The sequence below is a fragment of the Equus caballus genome, chromosome 5 (genome assembly GCF_041296265.1).
Source record: "Equus caballus isolate H_3958 breed thoroughbred chromosome 5, TB-T2T, whole genome shotgun sequence".
Lineage (NCBI taxonomy): Eukaryota > Metazoa > Chordata > Mammalia > Perissodactyla > Equidae > Equus > Equus caballus.
This window is the reverse complement of record NC_091688.1, coordinates 41,519,974-41,537,866: the sequence shown is the minus strand read 5'-3', so window position 1 is coordinate 41,537,866 and position 17,893 is coordinate 41,519,974. Positions and strand designations below refer to the sequence as shown.

General features: G+C 58.0%; 1 protein-coding gene and 1 long non-coding RNA gene across 8 annotated transcripts; one reads left to right on the top strand and one right to left on the bottom strand.

The window, feature by feature from the left end:
* Positions 1-5,853: 5,853 nt before the first annotated feature.
* Positions 5,854-14,538, top strand: EFNA3 (ephrin A3). 6 transcript variants are annotated; one of them, XM_001498265.5, is made up of 5 exons: positions 5,855-6,087; positions 12,093-12,406; positions 12,867-12,932; positions 13,119-13,196; positions 13,409-14,538. In XM_001498265.5, the coding sequence occupies exons 1-5, from the start codon at positions 5,960-5,962 to the stop codon at positions 13,537-13,539; spliced, it is 717 nt and encodes a 238-aa protein (XP_001498315.1). In that variant the 5' UTR covers positions 5,855-5,959; the 3' UTR covers positions 13,540-14,538. The 6 variants fall into 6 exon arrangements, with proteins under 6 accessions (XP_023496823.1, XP_001498315.1, XP_070123191.1 ...); XM_070267090.1 differs by lacking the exon at positions 5,855-6,087 and adding an exon at positions 7,378-7,598; XM_070267092.1 differs by lacking the exon at positions 5,855-6,087 and adding an exon at positions 9,657-10,056.
* On the bottom strand, positions 8,594-10,163 carry LOC138924084 (uncharacterized). Of its 2 annotated transcripts, none has more exons than XR_011438706.1 (2): positions 9,623-10,163; positions 8,594-8,974 (listed from the first exon to the last, which is right to left on the bottom strand). It is a non-coding gene; the product is annotated as an uncharacterized lncRNA (long non-coding RNA). The 2 variants fall into 2 exon arrangements; XR_011438705.1 differs by having other exon boundaries at positions 8,594-8,977; positions 9,623-9,714.
* Positions 14,539-17,893: the final 3,355 nt, after the last annotated feature.

Below are 17,893 nucleotides of genomic sequence, written 5' to 3'. Positions count from 1 at the left end.
GGGAGGTGCCCCAGGCTGGGGTGAGGGTCTCTAGGGCCAAATCACCCACATGCCTGGCAGGGTGCTGGAGCTGGGGATGCCTGCTTCCAGCCAGGGGCAGGCCTGCCCACCTGTCTGGTGCCAGGGCAGCTTCCTTCCTCCAATTAAACACTAATGAGGTGTCATTAACCCTTACTTTACCTGCCAGCCCTCAGGTGAAACTCAAATTCATGGTCTCACACTGAGGAAGAGGGAGAAAGGAAGCCGAGAGGCAGTAAGGTCAGGGGACCAGGAGACAAGAAGGTGGGGCCAGAGGCATGAGCAGCAGGCACTGGTTATCCTCTGTGTGCTTCTGAGGGATTCTAGGCATGGGTGTCCCACCGTCAGAATGCATTTATTCTTCTATTCATCAATTCAACAATTATTTATTAAGCACCTCACCTACTCCTACTAACTAAATACCAGGCTGCATGCTCGATGCTGGGGATACTCGCTTCAATAAGACAAGATCCCTTCCCTTAAGGAATCTTCAGATTACTCAAGAAGACAAACTGGCCAACAAATAATTATAATGCCAAGAGCAAATGCTATTATAGAGCTATGCACAAAGTGCTGTGGGAACACAGGGAAAGCGAGCTGTCAGGGAAGGCTTGGATTTTGAAGGACAAAGTTTCTGGCATGGAGGGGATGTGTAGAACTAATAATTCTTGTGGGTTTGACTCAGTGTGGGTCCATGTTTAGCTGTGTTTTCAGGGCTGCTGGTGTCTGCCCTCCCAGAGCTGTATGTTTTGCATCTGTGTGTTTGTGTGTGAGTGTACGTGTGTTGTCTGGATCTCTGAGTGTCTGGAATCCCTTCTCCTGAACATACATTGTGGTTTTATTACAGATCAATGTTTGCTGTGAAGCTCTTGCACAGATTAGCCTGAACCTGCCCAGCCCAGGGGAGGGGAAGTGGAGAACTGATGTTGGCTCTTTGGGAAGGGGTGGGCAGGCACCATCTTCACACCTGGGGGCCCAGACCCTTGGCTCCCCAAGTGGCAAAAGGCTGGCCAAGGGAGGCAAAGAGTTGGACCCCAGGCTATGGTAGGCTGTGCCGAGGCTGTAGTCCCCTCTGCCCCTGGCTCCCCAGAGGAAACATGGGGGTTATAGCCACCACTCCCCACCTAGATCTCAGGCCCCCTCCCCTAGCCTGTTCTTCTGTCTGCAGAGAAGCAGGCCAGCTCAGACCTGTCTGCTGGCTCTCTCCCACTGGGAGCGGATCCTTTCCAGGGGACACGAGAGGGCTGGGGAATGCTGGGGCCTACTTGGAGGCCCCAGGTACTCCACCCTGGCCCTGGCTCTCTCCAGCCTGGATTCTCCCCGCCCACTTTGGGGTGCCACTTCTCAGGGTTTTGCCTAGACATAGCCATCTTTGCCAGGTAAGCCCTTGACCACTAGGCAGAGGGTGGGGCGAGAGTTCTGGCAGTGAGGACTGGCATGGGGGGGCTGGGGGGGGGCAGCAAGGAAATTGCAAAGCTACTCAGAGACCTCTACCCTCGTTCCTTCTGTCTCTTTGCAGCCACTAACTAGAAAGCCAAATTTTGGTGGCAGGAAAAAGAAGAGAGTCTGGATCTAGGGAGAGTTTTAGGGGTTAAGGAGAGGCTCTGAGGTCTGAGGAGAGGGTCAAGAACCCCTCCTTCCACACTGTCAAGAACGGGACTTCCTTTTTTGGTTGTAACTTCCCCTCCCCCTCATTCCATCTAATCTTTTCCTACCCCCTCCTTACTCCCCAAGCCCTCGGTTACCTCGCCCACTCTGACAGCTCTTAGAGAAGCTTGGAGATGGGGGGACAAATGGAAAGTCTAGTCTGGGTGAGGGACCTCAGGAGATAACCTCTCAATACCGTGATGATGAGGCCTCCATTCGTCAACCTCCTTGTGGGTCCTACACACTGTGCTAAGTGCTTCCCAAACGTGGATCTGAATGCTCACACAACCAGCTCCTCAAGGTAGGGTGTTCCTATCCCGATTTTACAGATGAGGAAGCAGTCTCAGGGAAGCACAGGGACTAGCACAGCCAATGAGTGGTAGAACTGGAATTCGAACCCAAGCCCATCCTATGAACTGCTAAGCACGACTGCCTCCTCCCAGCTTTCCTTGAAGCACATTCAGAGGATTCACACACACCTCTAGTGTAACACTCCCGAGAGGGCCCCCGGTTCAGGCTTCTTAGCTTGTTGGACTCATTAGAGGGATCAGGGTATGACTAGAAACAGAGGTTATTACACTCCAACGCCAACCAGCAAGGCCCGCATCCTAATTTCCTGTGTCCAGGACCACACATCAGTGCACTGGGTTCCCTGCTGTCAGTCGTGTGTGTGGTTCCACGTCAACTCATGGACATTAGGGCACCACGCAGCCATGCTGACACACACACTGGGAAGTCAGAAGATATGTGCATTGGCCTCCTTGTTGGCATGCTGGCACCCAGGTTTCCATGTTAGGACCACACCAACAGACTGCCTGCACTGGGGCACACACATGGGCCCTGTGCAAGGTGAGGAATCTGTGAATATTTCATGTCTGGAGCTGGCGGCTGCCTCTCCCGCTCACAGGCGTGCCCAATGCTCCTTCTCATAGGCTCCTTGTTTATTTGTTTAATGAATTATTTATTCACAGCCCCCCTTCCCTCCTGGCCTCCCCCTCCCCCAGGCCCTAGCCTCCATGATTTATTGAACACAGCTCAGCTCTGTGGTTGCCACCCGATGTCCCGGGAGCCGCCTTGGGTCCAGCCTGAGCACTCCCTCTGCCCTCGACCTGTTCAGCTCCCTGCTTCCTTGGCCCCAGGGGATGGGGGGGGGGATGGGGAGAGGCGGGGAGGCACCATGTTCAGAGAGTTCCCAGGGGCCTGAGCTCAGTGCCTCTGGAGAGAAACATGGCAGCCAGCAGTGTTCTGGCAAGCCCGAGGGTCAGAGGGAAATGAAGGCAGAGATTGCAGGGCAGGAGAAAAGAGGCCTGAGGCCCTAGAAAGCGAGGGTCAGCCTCATGGAGAGAACCCCAGCCTCCACAGATGCCCTCACCCCACAGAGAGCTGTTGGTCAGAGCCCAGGCCTTAGACACCAGTGTGTCTAACTAGGTATAACCCAAGAGAGATAATGAAATCAAGAAATCCATTTTATGGGTCTCAACCAGCTTTCTATTTATTTTTTTTTAATTTTAAGAATAGAACAGAAGAAAAATATGAGTGCATCCTCGGTAATAAGAGTAAGTATTGTTTCATGAAACATTGTTTCAGTTGCATGTGAATGTGTGTGTGTGTGCATGTGTATGTACTGTATTGTAAATGCAAAATATAATCTTACTGTGGGTTACAGTCAGGAAAGGTTTGAGTATAAACTTTTATCAACAGGCCTAGACCCCACTGATGGAGGCCTGGGTCCTTCCATGACCCAGATGCCACAGAAAGAGGCCTAGGCTTCAGATCAGGTCCCAAGCATATGGACAGTGGCCCAGATCTTATACACAGAGACTCAATCCTTGGAGAAGCCCAGGCCCCATGAATAGAGGCCTATACACAGGCCTAGGCATTATAGCTGGAAGCGCATGTCCTATGGTCAGAACCGCCACATGCAGTTGGGCAGTTTGTGCATGGCACAAAGGAGCCACCCATGGGGCTAGTAGAGGCTGACATAAGCCCAAGCTCTCTGACAAAGATGGGGAGACACATAGGGCCACCTCCCGCTTAAGGAAGTGGCACCTTTGTATTTACACAAAGGCACTATTTGCCAAGAGATGCACCCTAAGGACTGGGTCTGCATAGAGGGTGTTTTTTTTAATTCTCACAAAAGCCCAAATCAGCCAGCAGCTGATTTGGTTAGAGGCCCAGATAGACAGAGCACCAAATCCCATGGACAGAAACTTAGGCCCTATAGAGAGTGTCTCAAAACCAAAATACCAGAGGCTCAGACCCCATAGAGAGAGCTGCTTAAATCCTATAGAAAGGGCTCCAGATTCCTGAGAGAAGGGCTCAGTTATTGGGGGGCAGGGTGTGGGGTGCTAGATTCTAAAGGAGTATCTGGGCCCTATAGAAAAGGGCCCAAATCCTTAAGCGGGACCCGGATTCTACCAACAGGGCTTCTAACATGGAATCTAAAGTCCTAGACCAAACGAGCAAGCTCCCACTCCCTGTGAATATGGGCAGCCTCTCTGCCAACTGTGGGCCTACAGAGAGAAGCCTCCCTTTGCAGAGCAGGGAGGGTGGGTAGGCAGGGAGGGGGCTGGGATTTGTGGCACCTAGAGGAGGCAGGTTAGCATCATTTGAGTGAAACAAATCTCTCCGGGGACAAGGAGGCTAGGGGGAGGGAGAGCTGTTTGCAAAGTCCCCCATTCCCACCCCCAAAGGGCCTAATTTATTTTCTGGCTCCTGAGAAGAGAAAGGAGATCTCCTGGGGTGGAGAGGAGTCAAGGGAGGACAGCGCCTCCTCTTGCCTGGCAGCAGCTAGGCACAGGGCCTATTCTGAATGGCATTGCCCTGTCCCAAACCCAGCACCTGGGGTCGACTTGTGGTCAGGACCCCTGTCCTGCCAAAGATGAACGGAGGAAGGGTGCCCATATGTCCTCTCTCCTGCAGTAAAGAAGACGAGTATCACGCCTGTCTCCCTGGGCACAAGTGGTTGGCTTGGGTTCTGAGAATCTGGTCTGGGACCTGGTCCTCCTGGTCACTCTTAGTCTGAGCCTCTCCAAAAGAGAAGAGAAAAGGGGTGGGTACCCCTAGGTCTCGATTCTAGACCCTTTCCCTCAACTTCTACTTCCTAGGAAAAGAAGAGAGAAGAGGCGACCACGGAGCTGTGTGTGTGCCTGAGGGTGCACGTGGGTTTGTGTGTGTGCATGGGTCTGGGTGTGCACTCCTATGTCTGTGTATCTAAGTGCCCATGTTTCTACAGATCTCTAGTTGTCTGAGAGTGTCTGCGAGGGGTTCTGTGTGCCTGTATGTCTGTGTCAGGTGCCTGTGTTTCCATGTTCTCTGCCTCTGGGTGTCTCTGCCTTTTCTCCTGAATGTGTGTGTGCAATGTCTGTGCTGGGGTGTCACTGTGAGGACAATGACTGTGGTGAGAGCTGAAACACAGGGTGCTATGCCTTCTGCCCTCTCATCAGCATCTGGGAGAGTAGGACTAACAATGCCTGGGGACACCAGTGGCTGCACTGGGAGGGGCCCCTGCTTAAAGTGTAGTGAGGAATCCTTTGTAGGTGTCCCAGGAAAGCCTGGTTTGCTCTAGCTGACTCTCTCCTTGTCCCTGGACTGCCAAATAGCCTTCAGCACCCAATGTTGCCATTCTTGGGAGCTGAGCTCCTCTACCCCACCTCCAAGAAAAATAAGCTTCATGCTCAGCTGGGGGCTTTAGGTCAACAGCTGTGAGGTCCTTGGTGCCAGCTGAGGGCTTCTCCACCACCCTCTCGAACCCACCTGACTCCTCATCCACATGGGAAGAGGGGCATGGAGGAAGCAGAAAGCCAGACTGTAAAGGAGGGGGATCTAGTTATACTTATTAAGAGGTCCTGGACTCCCCAGCTTCTTTTCAAGTTTCCTTCATCCCATCCCAGAAATGAGTGTGCTCACAGGAGATCGAGATGCCTGTGTTGGCCTCCCTAATCCTTCTCCCGAGAACTCCAGACTGGGGAGCAGAAGGCCCACGACCGGCGGCAGCAAATCAGACCTAGCAGGGAGAAGCGAGAAGCGTGCCGGTTGCTCTCGAGGGGGCAGCACGGTCCCCACCTCCCACGCGCCGCGCGCTCCAGGCCCGAGTGGGGCGGGGCCTGGCGGGAGCGCGCCAGGGGCGGGGCTTCGGCGGCGCGCCCGGGAGGGTGGAGGGAAGGGCTGGGGGCGTGGCCTAAGGCTCGGGGGCCGGCGGCGGCGGCGGCGGCGGCAGCAGCAGGGAGCTGGGAAGCGAGAAGCCGGGAGCGCGGGGCTCAGTCGGGGGGCGGCGGCGGCGGCGGCTCCGGGGATGGCGGCGGCTCCGCTGCTGCTGCTGCTGCTGCTCGTGCCCGTGCCGCTGCTGCCGCTGCTGGCCCAGGGGCCCGGGGGGGCGCTGGGAAACCGGCATGCGGTGTACTGGAACAGCTCCAACCAGCAGTGAGTCGGGGGCCCAGGGAGCCCGTGCGTCCCGCGTCTGTGAGAGGGGGAGCTGGTGGGCCGGGAAAGTCCTGGGGGAACCTGGGGTGGGAGTCCTAGGAGACCACCGCTGGGGGCTGGGAGGCGCGGGAGAGGGAGACTCTGTGGGCGTCTATGAAACTCGGGGGGTATCTGAAAGAGGCTGTTTAGGTATAGTAAGGAGGGCTTGGGCCGTGCGGAGGAGGCTTCTCGGGGACACCCCACCCCACCTTGGCTTCTCTCCACACCCGCCGCTAGAATAGCGTACCTCCGTCCCGCAGCCCCCCGTCTTCACCCCCTTAGGCCGGGCCGGGGTTTAGGAGTACCAATGTGCTGGGGATAGGCCGCCGCACTTGGGGGGCCCAGGGATGACCTGTTTTCAGACGTGAGGGTTTCAAGGGGTTCTGTCTAGGACTCCTGCTTTTAAAAGTGGGGTCCAGAGCTGAGGCAGGGAGTCCAACCCAGCACCTCCTCAGAACGAAGGCGAATGGGTTGCCCTGGTTGTGCGGATAAGCCTGGCTGGGGTGAGCTGGGGCTGGGTCGCCGAGTTGGGGGCCCTGGGGGTGCTGCTTGGCTAGGATGGGAACATGGGGTACTGGCGAAAGAGAAGAAGGCAGGGAGATGTCGGCGTGTCACACACGCACACACGCCCGGGCTGGGGACGGCGTGTGGCTCCAAGTGCGAGCGGGCGTGCGCGGCTGTCAGTGTGCGTGTGTGTCTGAGTGTGTGATTTGTGTGTCTGCGTCGGCGATCGTCTCGGGGTGGGAGCGGGCGACGGGTCGGGGAGGGGGCTGCGGTCGCTGTCCGCGTGGCCGGCCGCGTCTGAGCTTGGGCTGTCGGCGCCACCGCGGTCTGGGCGGGTGTCAGGGCGGCCGTGTGGTTTCCCCGGGTGTGTGGCGCGGCGGCTGGGTGCCGGCTGCGGAGCGAGGTCCTCGTTCTGCTCAGTCCTCGCTGCCCTTGTCTTCTCCTCCCCGCCGAGCCGCCGTGTGTATCACCCTGGCTGCCTCCGTGTGTGCCTGTGTATTGGGGGGATCCCTGGGGATGTGGGGGTCACTGTCACACCTGCCCAAGCAGCGGCGGCGACGCTGCCTCTGGCTTCCCACTCCGGGGGTCGACTCGGGAGCAAATGGCGAGGCCCCAGGGGAAGGGACCGGGAGGGCCGGCGGCCGCGACCCCCAACCTCCCGGAGGAGGGGCTGCCGCTCACCGCTCCGCTCTTTGTTGTTTGGGGCTCCGCGCCTCCCCCTCTCTCCCTCCTAGCGCCCGGAGTGTCAGACTGGGGGTGGGGATGAGCCAACGACGCCCCCCTCTCGCTTCCCATGGAAACCTCGGGGGTGGGGATTCGGCCCCTCCTCCCCCCGGAGCGGGACTCAGAGAACTCCGGGGGGCCCTAGGGGCTGACTCCCCTGCTCTATCTACTCCTCCCCCCTCCCCCAGACTCACACGTCCGCCCTCCGCCCTGCTAGAGTCTGGAGGGGAGTGGAGAGTGCGCAGGTGAGGGGCCCCGGGTTCCCCACCACCCTTCGGGTACCCCCTCGTTCTTAGGGGAAGCTGGAGCCAGGGGGATGCGGGAATGGCGGGGGGGGGAGGGATGTTGTTGATCAGGTTCCCCTCCCCCGCATACACCTGGGCGCAGGTGAAAGCCCTGGGAGGGGGTAGGGAAGCCTGGATTCCGGGAGCCTCCTTTCTGTCTTCCCCGCTCCCCCGCAGGTCTGGACCGGCAGAGGTAGGAGGGGATGCGCACCGGGCCGGGAGGCCGCCGCCGCCCCCGCCTCTCTTCCCCGGCCTTTGTTGCCGCTGCGCCCGGGCTCCCCGGCTCCCTCACTGCGGCAGCCGCGGCCCCATAAATCGTGAGAGCGACGTGCTCCGGAGCCGGCAGTGGAGAGGGCCAGGGAGCTGGGGGCGGGGCCCTGCCGAGCCACAGGCTCCCGCGCCCCCTCCTCCCGGTCACGTGAGCTGGGCTCCTGGCTCCCACCACCCCCCCCCCGTCACGTGCGGAGGGTCTCTGCCCCCTGGGGTCACGTGGAGAGGGTCTTGCGACCCCGCCTCTTGGGGGTCACGTGGGAGGGTGCTGGTGGGACACGTGCGGCGGCCTCCTTTGACAGACCTGGGGGCAGTGCCCTGCACAGCGGCCGCGATCTCGCCCCCTGCCCCCTACTCAGCCTCTCCGTTTGATCCCTTGGAATAGGCGAGACCTGTTCCCAACCTGGCCTAGAAACTAGGGATGGGGGGATTATACTAGAGGGACGCATGCGAGTGTGAGGTCGAGGGATCCCTGAGCCCAGAATTGAATTGGGGGGGCGGGTAGGGAGACCAGTCAGTGGCCAAATAGTTGCCCCCTGTGCTTCATTTCTTTGCAGAACTCAGCAAGGGTGTTGGTATTCGCCCTTATCTCAAGAAGCCTCAGGAACATCTTTCTCTAGCTGTCTCCCTACCTGTGTCTTCATCACGGAAATGTTTCTGTTGCTGATCTCTCTTTCATTCAAACATTCATTCAACAAATATTTATTGAGGCTCTACTATGTCCCTATTGGTCTTTCTCTGTTTCCTCCCTGCCCTGTCCCTGATATTCTCCTTTGCGTCTCTCCATCTCTGTCTCCGCTGACTGTGGGCCTCTCTGGATCGGCCTCTACATCTCCCCCTTTCTCCAAGTTTCTCTCCGTTCTCATTCTCTTCCCTCTTTCTCTCGGTTTCTGGACCCCGCTCTTTCGCTGTGTCTCTCTCCCATTCCTCTCGCAGTGAATCGGTCTCTTAATCTCCCCTCTCGCTGTGTGTCTCTCTCACTCCTTTTCTCTGTGTCTCGCTTTCGGCGGGTCTCTCGCTCTTCGCCGCCGCTGCAGATCAATAAACCTTCGCCGCCGCCGCCGCTGCTGCTGTCGCAGGGAGGAGGGGCGGGGATGTGGGGCGCGCTGATTCCCTCCCACCCGACGCGGGCCCGAGAAGCTGGGGACCCAGTCCCGGGATGGCAAGACGCGGCGGGGCGAGGTGCGGAGGCCCAGGGCGCCCGAGGGAGTGCGGGGGTGTCAGCGTGCATGCACTGCCCTGCGAGCGTTCCCGCCACCCACCGGCCCCCAGCCCGGGCGCGCGGACCCCACGCCGCGCACACGTGGTCTGGCCTCGCCCGCTGGAGCGAGCGGCGCGCGGCCTCGGGGGCGCGCGCGAGAGGGAAGGAGAACCCGGGTCCGGTGTCTTTACATCCCTCTTCCACTTCCTTAGCTCTGCATCCCGGCGTCTAAGGGTGGGGGCAGGGACTTAAGTTCAGGGCCCCTTGGGATCCTCTCCCTACTCCCTGGTCTTGTTACACACCCTGTTTACCTGCCCCTAATTGCCCCGGAGGGAGAGGTTTGCTCCTTCCCTGCTCCCCCGCCGCCCATCGCCCATCTCGCCAGGCTTGAGCAGGCAAAGCGCTGGAGTGAAAGAGAGGGGTCGGAATGCGCACTGGGGGCGGGGAGAGCCGGGAGAGACGAAATAACGGGGTGAAGGGGCACCCCCTCCCAGTGGGGTGTGTCGACACTCACCTGCCTTTTCTGCGAGAGAGGTAGGAGGCTCGTAGGGGATGAAGTGAGGAAGAATAGAGAACTGTTTGAAGGGACAGGCACAACCAGTCCCCAGATCCCAGCCCCCCCAACTCCCGCGAGGGGGTGCGGCTGTAGGTTGGGGAGGTGCGGCCCTGGAGGACGGGTTAGCTGCGGAGCTTCCCCGGGCCTAGCGGCACCTCCCTCCTCGCTGCCAGGGCAGGGAGGATGACAGATTCAATTAAAGCGCCCAAGCCAGGCAGACACCTCAAGTCTCCCAGGAGTTGTGGCTGGGGATTCCTGGCACCCAGCCCATCTGGCCCCCCTGTCCACCAGATACCAACTGGGCACAGCCGTTCCACAAGCAGGGCTTTCTCCCACGTGCCCAGCTTGGGGGACATTCCAGGGGCTGCTCCTGCCACCCAGCCCAGGGATAGGTAAGAAATGGCTTCTCCTCACTTGTGGTTGCTCAGCAACCTTTCAGTAAGGCTAGTGCCCACCCGCTTGAGGAAACCAATGTGCCTGTAGGAATACCTCTGGCTCTGGCTTACTCCCCACTGGAATAGGGTGTGCTATAGGGGGAACTGGGCAGTGCCCCAGGGAGGGGCTACTTCCGAGTAGGGCTGGAAACCTGGGTGAGGCTCAAGGACAGAGGTCCCAGTGTGGCTGTGCAGCTGCTCCAGGCTGGCACCCTACCACTGGTAGCCCTCTCCTGAAAGCCTGTGGGAGAGGAACAGTAGACTTGGGAGTTGGGGAGAGAGGCAAGCCTGGGGTGGTGGCTGGGAGGTAGGCCTGGTCTAACCCGTTTTCCTGCTCTCCCAGTGCCCCAGGCCGAGACTCCTGCCCACCTGAGTGCCAGGGCCAGGGAGGGGCCTGAGTGACCCATCACTCCCGTGGGAACCGAGTGGGGCTGGTGGCATTCTTGATGACTCAATGAGGCTGTGCCCAAGCACCGGGTCTCATCTGTCTGCCTTAATGCCAGCCTGGAAAGGAGCTTGAGGAGGGGGCAGCACGGGCAAGGCCAGAGAAGTAGGGTAAGGTGGGGAGGGACCCTCAAGGTCCCACCCATGAAGAGGCCTCCAGGTTCGTTTTCCTAATGGATCTAATTACTGTTTGTGGACCTGGGAGGTACCTGGCGACATGGGGAGCGAGTCTCTCCCCTCAGGGAGTTCCCAGGGACCCCAATGGTTTGACATTTTGCCAAGTACCCCATGCCTTCCTGTGTCCACCACACTCCCCTCTCCCAGCCAAGATGTATGCATTCCACCCCGAAGGAGATTAGGGGAAACTCTTGCCTCCTTCTCTGAGTTTCTTCCTCCATTCGGATGCTTCTCTCATCCCCACACCACCCAGTACCACCACTGAGGGCTTTACGACCAACACTTTGATGATGACTAGCAAGGCAGGTGGGGATTACAAGGGACCCAGCATCTGCTTCTCTGTCCCATAGAAGGATCAGGGATGTAAGAGGCACAGCCATCTTGTCTGGGCACTATGCCCGCTTCTCTGCCAAGCCTCACGAAGGGGGCAGTGGTGCCCAGGTTGAGAAGGGAGGTGTATAGAGACAGAAGTTTTGGCTGATTGGCATGATACCATATGAAGCCTTGGCATTGAGTCCCTTAGCTCCCTGGTCTGTTATGTCACACTATTGGGACCTAATTGCCCATGGCCTCTGGGTGGAGGTCAGTGGGACTCAAGGTACAGAGGCTCTTGATACTGTAGAGAGAGCATGTGCCTCGTGTGTGTGTGTGTGTGTGTGTGTGAAGGGCAGGGGGAGAGCTTGAGATTGCTGGGGTCAACGGATACTGGCATGTGAGTCAAGCACATGTACAACCTAGCTTTTCTATGCGTACGCCGCCTATGAGTGGGCGGTGGACATATTTGTGTATGTGCCATAGAACTTATGCATGTATATGCATGAAGCCTCCATACCTGCGAATGTGAGGGCAGGTCCTGTCGGACTAGCCTTGGGGGTGGACTGGCAGCCGCAGGAAAGCATGCTGGCAGAGGCATGGAGGGTGCGCATCCCTCCCACTTTCACCCTTCCTTTGCATTCCTTCTATCCTTCCTCCCCACTGGTGAATTATGGAGGATGGACGGAGGAAATCCGGGCCTGGGTCTGGGAGTTGCAGGGGCCTGCGCCGTTTCTGTGGTAACCAAAGCAGACGTTGCCTTCTTCCCTCCACCCTTCTCCCCCGCCTCTCTTCCTTTGGAGGCAGGCTGGGTTCCCTGCGCTTTTGCTCCCCTCTGGTGGCCACCAGGAGAAGGACAGAACAAAGAGTGGGCATGGAAGGATAGTGCGAGAACTGGCGGCACTAGGGCCCTGGGGACGGAGACAGGGACTGAGAAGAGAGGAAGCTCTGAAAAAAAAGCCGGGAGGCTCCGAGGACCCTGGGGAAGGTCTGCGGAGCGGTGAGGTGGAACGGGTTGGCTTTGGGGTTTCTTCTCTCTGACCCGCTTCCTTTCCCCACAGCCTGCGGCGAGAGGGCTACACGGTGCAGGTGAACGTGAATGATTATCTGGATATTTACTGCCCGCACTACAATAGCTCGGGGGTGGGCCCCGGGGCGGGGCCCGGGCCCGGAGGCGGGGCGGAGCAGTACGTGCTGTATATGGTGAGCCGGACGGGCTACCGCACCTGCAACGCCAGCCAGGGCTTCAAGCGCTGGGAATGCAACCGACCGCACGCCCCCCACAGCCCCATCAAGTTCTCGGAGAAGTTCCAGCGCTACAGCGCCTTCTCGCTGGGCTACGAGTTCCACGCCGGCCACGAGTACTACTACATCTGTGAGTGACTGCCGGGCGGGCCGGGGCGGGGCCTAAAAGTGTCTGAGTGACAGCCGGAGGGTGGAGTCCCGGGGGGCCGGGGGCGGGCCAACGCGGCTGCCTCGCTTTCAGAAATCGCTAGGAGTGATATCCCGGGACGAGGCGTGGGGATCGGGCCTCACGGTTTCAGCTCAGATAGGGTCGCCAGGCTAAGAGAGAGGTTTGGTGACAGTCTGAAGTTTGGGTCGCAAAGTCAATGTTTCTGTGAGGGCCATTCAGAGTCGGGGTTTCTTGAGAGGTGGGATCAAAGGGACTTCTATGGCTGAGGGCGGAGCCACAGAGACCAGTGTCCAAAGGGTAGGGGAGCTACTGAAGGAGACCGCCCGGGAGGGACATTTTGGAGAGGGTGAGACGGAGAGTTTCTGAGTGAGGGTGGGGTGTAAATCGGGAGAAAGTGACTCAGGCCTCATCTCCTCCCCAGCCACGCCCACCCACAACCTGCACTGGAAGTGTCTGAGAATGAAAGTGTTCGTCTGCTGCGCCTCCAGTGAGTATAATCGGCTCCCAGCCGCGACCCTATTCTCGGCTCCCCTGCTTTGGGGCTCCCCTGCCTTCCTGGGGGTGGGGGCGGAGAGCACAGGCGAGGGGGACTCGTTCCCCAGCCGTAGCAGGGGGAGGGGATCCTGGCCCTGACTCTCCCCTCCTCTCTCCCCACTCGCACCCCACCCCGCAGCATCGCACTCCGGGGAGAAGCCGGTCCCCACTCTCCCCCAGTTCACCATGGGCCCCAATGTGAAGATCAACGTGCTGGGTGAGTCTGCGCAGCGCCCTCTGGTGGCCACTGCTGGAACCGCAGCCCCCTCCCCGGTGCCTGCTCACCTTGCATGCCTTGCGCTGGGGCACCGATCCTTCCTACCCCGTGGGTGGTCACGTCCCCAGCTCCACTGCTGCTGCTGCTGCCGCGTGCCCCCGCCCCGGCGCGCAGCCCAGCCCTCACCAGTCTGTCTATTCATCTATCCACAGAAGACTTTGAGGGAGAGAACCCCCAGGTGCCCAAGCTTGAGAAGAGCATCAGCGGGACCAGCCCCAAGCGGGAACACCTGCCCCTGGCGATGGGCATCGCCTTCTTCCTTATGACACTCTTGGCCTCCTAGCTCTGCCCCCTCCCTTGGCAGGGAGAGATGGGGTGGGGCTGGGACAGAGCGGGGAGCCTTTGGCCTCTGAAGGGAAGCCTAGCCAATGGGGCCTAGACCCCTCCTCCAAAGGCTGGCTGTGGGTTCTGCACCATACGTATGTGCCCGCCCCTCTGCCCCCTCCCCCCCAACGTAGGGCACTGTAGTGGACCAGGTGCAGGGACAGCCACGGGTCCTAGGTGGCCTTGTGGCTCTGGTAATGTTTGGTACCAAACTGGGGGGCTATAAAGGGCAGTGTTCAGGACTCCCTACCCCTGGCACCTTTCTCTGACCCCTGGTGCCCTCCGCCCTTTGTCCCCCCAGAGAGACAAATATGCCCCAGAGAGCGCAAATCGAAGCGTGGGAGACACCCCATCACTCTCCTCTAGGGGCAGAACATGGGGAGGGGACTAGATGGGCGAGGGGGTGGCATCGCCTGCTGCCCTCTTCCCCTGTTTACAGCAATAAGCATGTCCTCCTCCCCCCACTCCCACTCCCAGGTTTGTGGTTTGGATTGAATCCAAGTTTACAAGTAGACACCCCTGGGTGGGCGGGTAGTGGACAACGTTGACAAGGGGTGGGCATTGGGGTGCCAGGCAGGCATGTACAGACTCTATATCTCTATATATAATGTACAGACGGACAGAGTCCCTCTCCTTCCTTAACCCCCGACCTTCCTTGACTTCCCCTCCCAGCTTCAGACCCTTCCCCACCAGGCTAGGCCCCCCCACTGGGGGACCCCCTGGCCCCTCTTTTGTCTTCTGTGAAGACAGGACCTATGCAACGCACAGACACTTTTGGAGACCGTGAGACAACAATGCCCCTGTCCCTCCAGCCCTGAGCCGGGACCCAGCTCCCAGGACCTTGCCCTGCTCACCCTCTGTGGCCCCCACCCATCCTCCTGGGCCTTTTTCAAGTGCTTTGGCTGTGACTTTCATACTCTGCTCTTAGTCTAAAAAAATAAACTGGAGATAAAAATAACTGAGTGTGTGTGATTTCCAGGGGCCATTGCCCTTCTGTACACTGGTTAAACCCCACAGGTCACAGGACCTGGGTGGTGGAGGGGATTCTGGGGCCAAAGGGTCAACTGAGCACCTTGTTCTGTGGCTTGTCTCCCTTAAGGAGGTGTGGAGGGAGCCCCAGGGGCTTCTGAGCTGGGCCTGGATGACCTTGGGGAACTCACTCAACCTCTCTGAGCCTCAAGTATCTCATCAGAAATTTTGGGTTATAATGCATCTCTCTCAGGGTTGGTGAAAGGGTCTGAGGACAGAGGGATATTCAGCTCTCAATGACGCTATTCTCCTTTTCTTCCTAGTCCATCTGTCATGAGAGGTTCTTGACTGGGGTCTATGGGTTTCAGGGGGGCTGTGAACCTAGATAGAAAAAAAATTATATCTTTGTTTTCACTCACCTGTAACTGAAATTTAACATTCTCTGATGTAGTTGGGCGACAAGCCACAATAGTTTGAACAGTGCCTGTGACTTTGTAACCAACAGAAATCACAGATGTTTTCAGACTGCATTATAGTTTTTGAAGATATCCCAAAATATCATTTACTCTCATCATTCCTTTGAAATGACTGTAGTTGTTAGACCCTCCTTGTTTTTAATGTGTTAATAAAGAAGCGTATATATTACTATACCCAAAACTGTAAATGTTTTGATTAGTGTGTTTCAATATAATTGGTTTCCTTTATAATCCTTTGTAATCTTATTTTATTCATTGAAAATGTTATGGCCAAAGGCTGAGCGTTTGCTGGTGCTGGGGTGGTGCGTAACTGCAGCACCGGGCGTCTGGCGGGAGAGGGAGGGACAGGTGAGACTGACAGTGGAGGAAGCAGTCGAAGGTCTCTCCTCAGGAGCCTCAGCCCTGCCCGGGCTGGGTGAGGTCAGGGTGATAGGGTTGGGCATTGCGTGGGGGGCTTGCCCACAGGGGCCAAAATCTGCCCGGGCTTCACTGTCCAACCAAGTGCCCTGGTCCAGGGAGGGGGTGCCTTTTTCCCATTGCCAAGCTGTGCACCCTTGGCATCCATCCCAACCAGGTTCTCTAGTTGGCACTGTGTGAGCAGGCTGGGTCCTGGGTGAGTGCCCCTCCTGTGTGCCTCTGTTGCTCTTAGCACCTGCATTGTGAGAGTCCCTGGGCAGCAGGGACTGTGTCTTCTCCCCCTCCATACTCATAAAACATAGGAAATGGAATTTCAGCTGGACCCTGGAGAGGAGGTAGGTCTCCCGCTGGCAGAGCAAGGAGGAGTGGCGGTGGGAGGGCAGGTGAGGGAAGAACGAAGGGCAGCCAGTGTGCCAGTCAGAGGCTCCCTACCCGGAGACAAGGCTGAACAGGTAGGCTCACCCATCCAATTGTTCATGGACTCAAACGACATTTTTTTAGCATCGGCTGAGTGCCAGGCCCTATCCTGGGTACCAGGGATGCAAAGAAGACACAGTCTCTACCCTCGAATAAGCTCATAATTTAGCCTGTGTTGATATGTGAAGAGGAGCCAGTCACACATACATACACATATGATGATATAACCAGTGTTACATGGTTAAATGCCAGGCAGCTATGGGAACAAGGAGGAAAAAGTGCATTCTTGCCTGGGGACAAGGAAGAGGTACACACAGCTGGGGCCTGACTGGGCAGAGTCTTGAGGCCTTGAGGCTGAGAAGTGTGGGTTGCTCCCATAAAGGAGCCACAGCTGTGGGCCTAGGCTGCAGGCTCCCCCAAATCCCAGGACCCTGGAGACGGGCTGGTCGGCTGGGATGGGGGGCACCTAGTGAGTTCAAAGATCCGGGAATGGGAAGACTGTGAGGACCAGGCATTTGGGGGCAGGAGCCAGAACAAGGCAGCTTCCACTGACTGAGCTCTTACGATGCGCCAGACTCTGAGCCCAGTGCCTTACGTGCATTGCAAGCATCGTGCCCTTGAAAACCTTACCAACCCAATAGCACAGATGGAAAGACTGAGGGTCTAAGAGGCTGTGTATCTTGACTAGCGTCACACAGCCTGATAAGGCTGGCATTCATAGTGGGTCGGACCATCACCATGCTCTGACCACTGGAACACTTTCCCACAAAACCTGATTGCCTCCTGTCACCCCCTCCACCAAAGTCACTCGGAGTTTTTGGAGAAAGACATCAAAGGACCTCAGATCTGGGTTGAGTGAGCCAAATCCAAACCCCACATTTTACAGATGGGCAAACTGAGTCTCAGAGAGAACAAACGACTTGCCCACAGTCAGTTAGATGTCCATGGCAGAGCCAGAACTGGAACTCAGGTGTCCTGAACCCCCATCTTTTTATCTACCACAGTACAATGACCCAGAAGAGAGGATGTGCATCTTGAACTGAAGGCTGGTATTTGGAACTTCTTAAACCACCACAAGCAGGGAGTAAGGAGGAAGCACCGGTCACCTCAAAGATCCTTTCTCATTTCCCCTGAGGCTGGGGCTTCAGGAAGCTCTGGGGTCCTGTGGGATCTTCCCTCAGGCGAGGTTTTTGTTCCCTGAGCACTTAAGGGGGAGTGGGGTATGGGGTCAGCACTTAGATGGACAGACATTAGTGACCTGAGCCTGCCTGGCCTGGGGCCCCTGCCTTGTGGTACCAAGGTCTGCACATCCCAGGGTGTCTTGGCCAAGGCAGGGGGGAGATGACCCCAGTGGCAGGGCCCGAGGGCAAGGGTTGGAGGTACAAATGAGGGTAGGGGCTGGCGGGCAGGAAGGAAGGGGCCCACAGTCCAGACTCAATACCTGCTGATGGGTAGGACAGGGCAGGTAGGACAGCACGGAACAAACTGGAACAGCTTCGGATATGGGACTGGGCAAGACACTAGGGGAGTGGGGCCGAGGGGACAGGATGACAGGACGACAGGATAACAGCAGGGGAAAAGAAGGCCAGGCTAAGCCACCTCCTTCCTGCCGCCACACTGTAGCACCGGGGGTGCCCTTAGAATCTGCTGATGGCTGCCAGATGGTGCCCCCGGGCCTGCACATTCTGCAATTGTGCTGTCCCCACCCCAAAGCACAGGGCCCTGAGGCAAGGGGAGTTCGATTCAGCCAGCTGTGCTGGCTCCTGATGGGCAGCTAACTGGCCTTGAGCAGGGTCTTCTTCCTCCCTGTTTGGTCTCATTCTGGCTGTGGGTAGGGAAGAGGAGCAGGGCCGTTTACAATCCAGGCTGGCTTGAAAGCCCTGTCCCTTGGGTGGGGGGGCCTGCAATGTTGGCCTTTGATGGGATCAGGGGGCTGCCCTGGAGGAGGCTTTGGACTCAGCCTGTTCTCAGGTCTGGGGCAGAAGGGAGAGGTCCCAACCCACCCCCCATCCCAGAATTTCTCTCCACCCTTAC

Bases quoted from the DNA above. Each gene is read 5' to 3' on its own strand.
- EFNA3 (XM_070267092.1), top strand. From the start codon at position 9,848: ATGACAGATTCAATTAAAGCGCCCAAGCCAGGCAGACACCTCAAGTCT. The intron at 10,057-12,092 runs GTAAGAAATGGC...CTTTCCCCACAG, and splicing joins GCCACCCAGCCCAGGGATAG to CCTGCGGCGAGAGGGCTACA. The intron at 12,933-13,118 runs GTGAGTATAATC...CCCACCCCGCAG, and splicing joins GTTCGTCTGCTGCGCCTCCA to CATCGCACTCCGGGGAGAAG.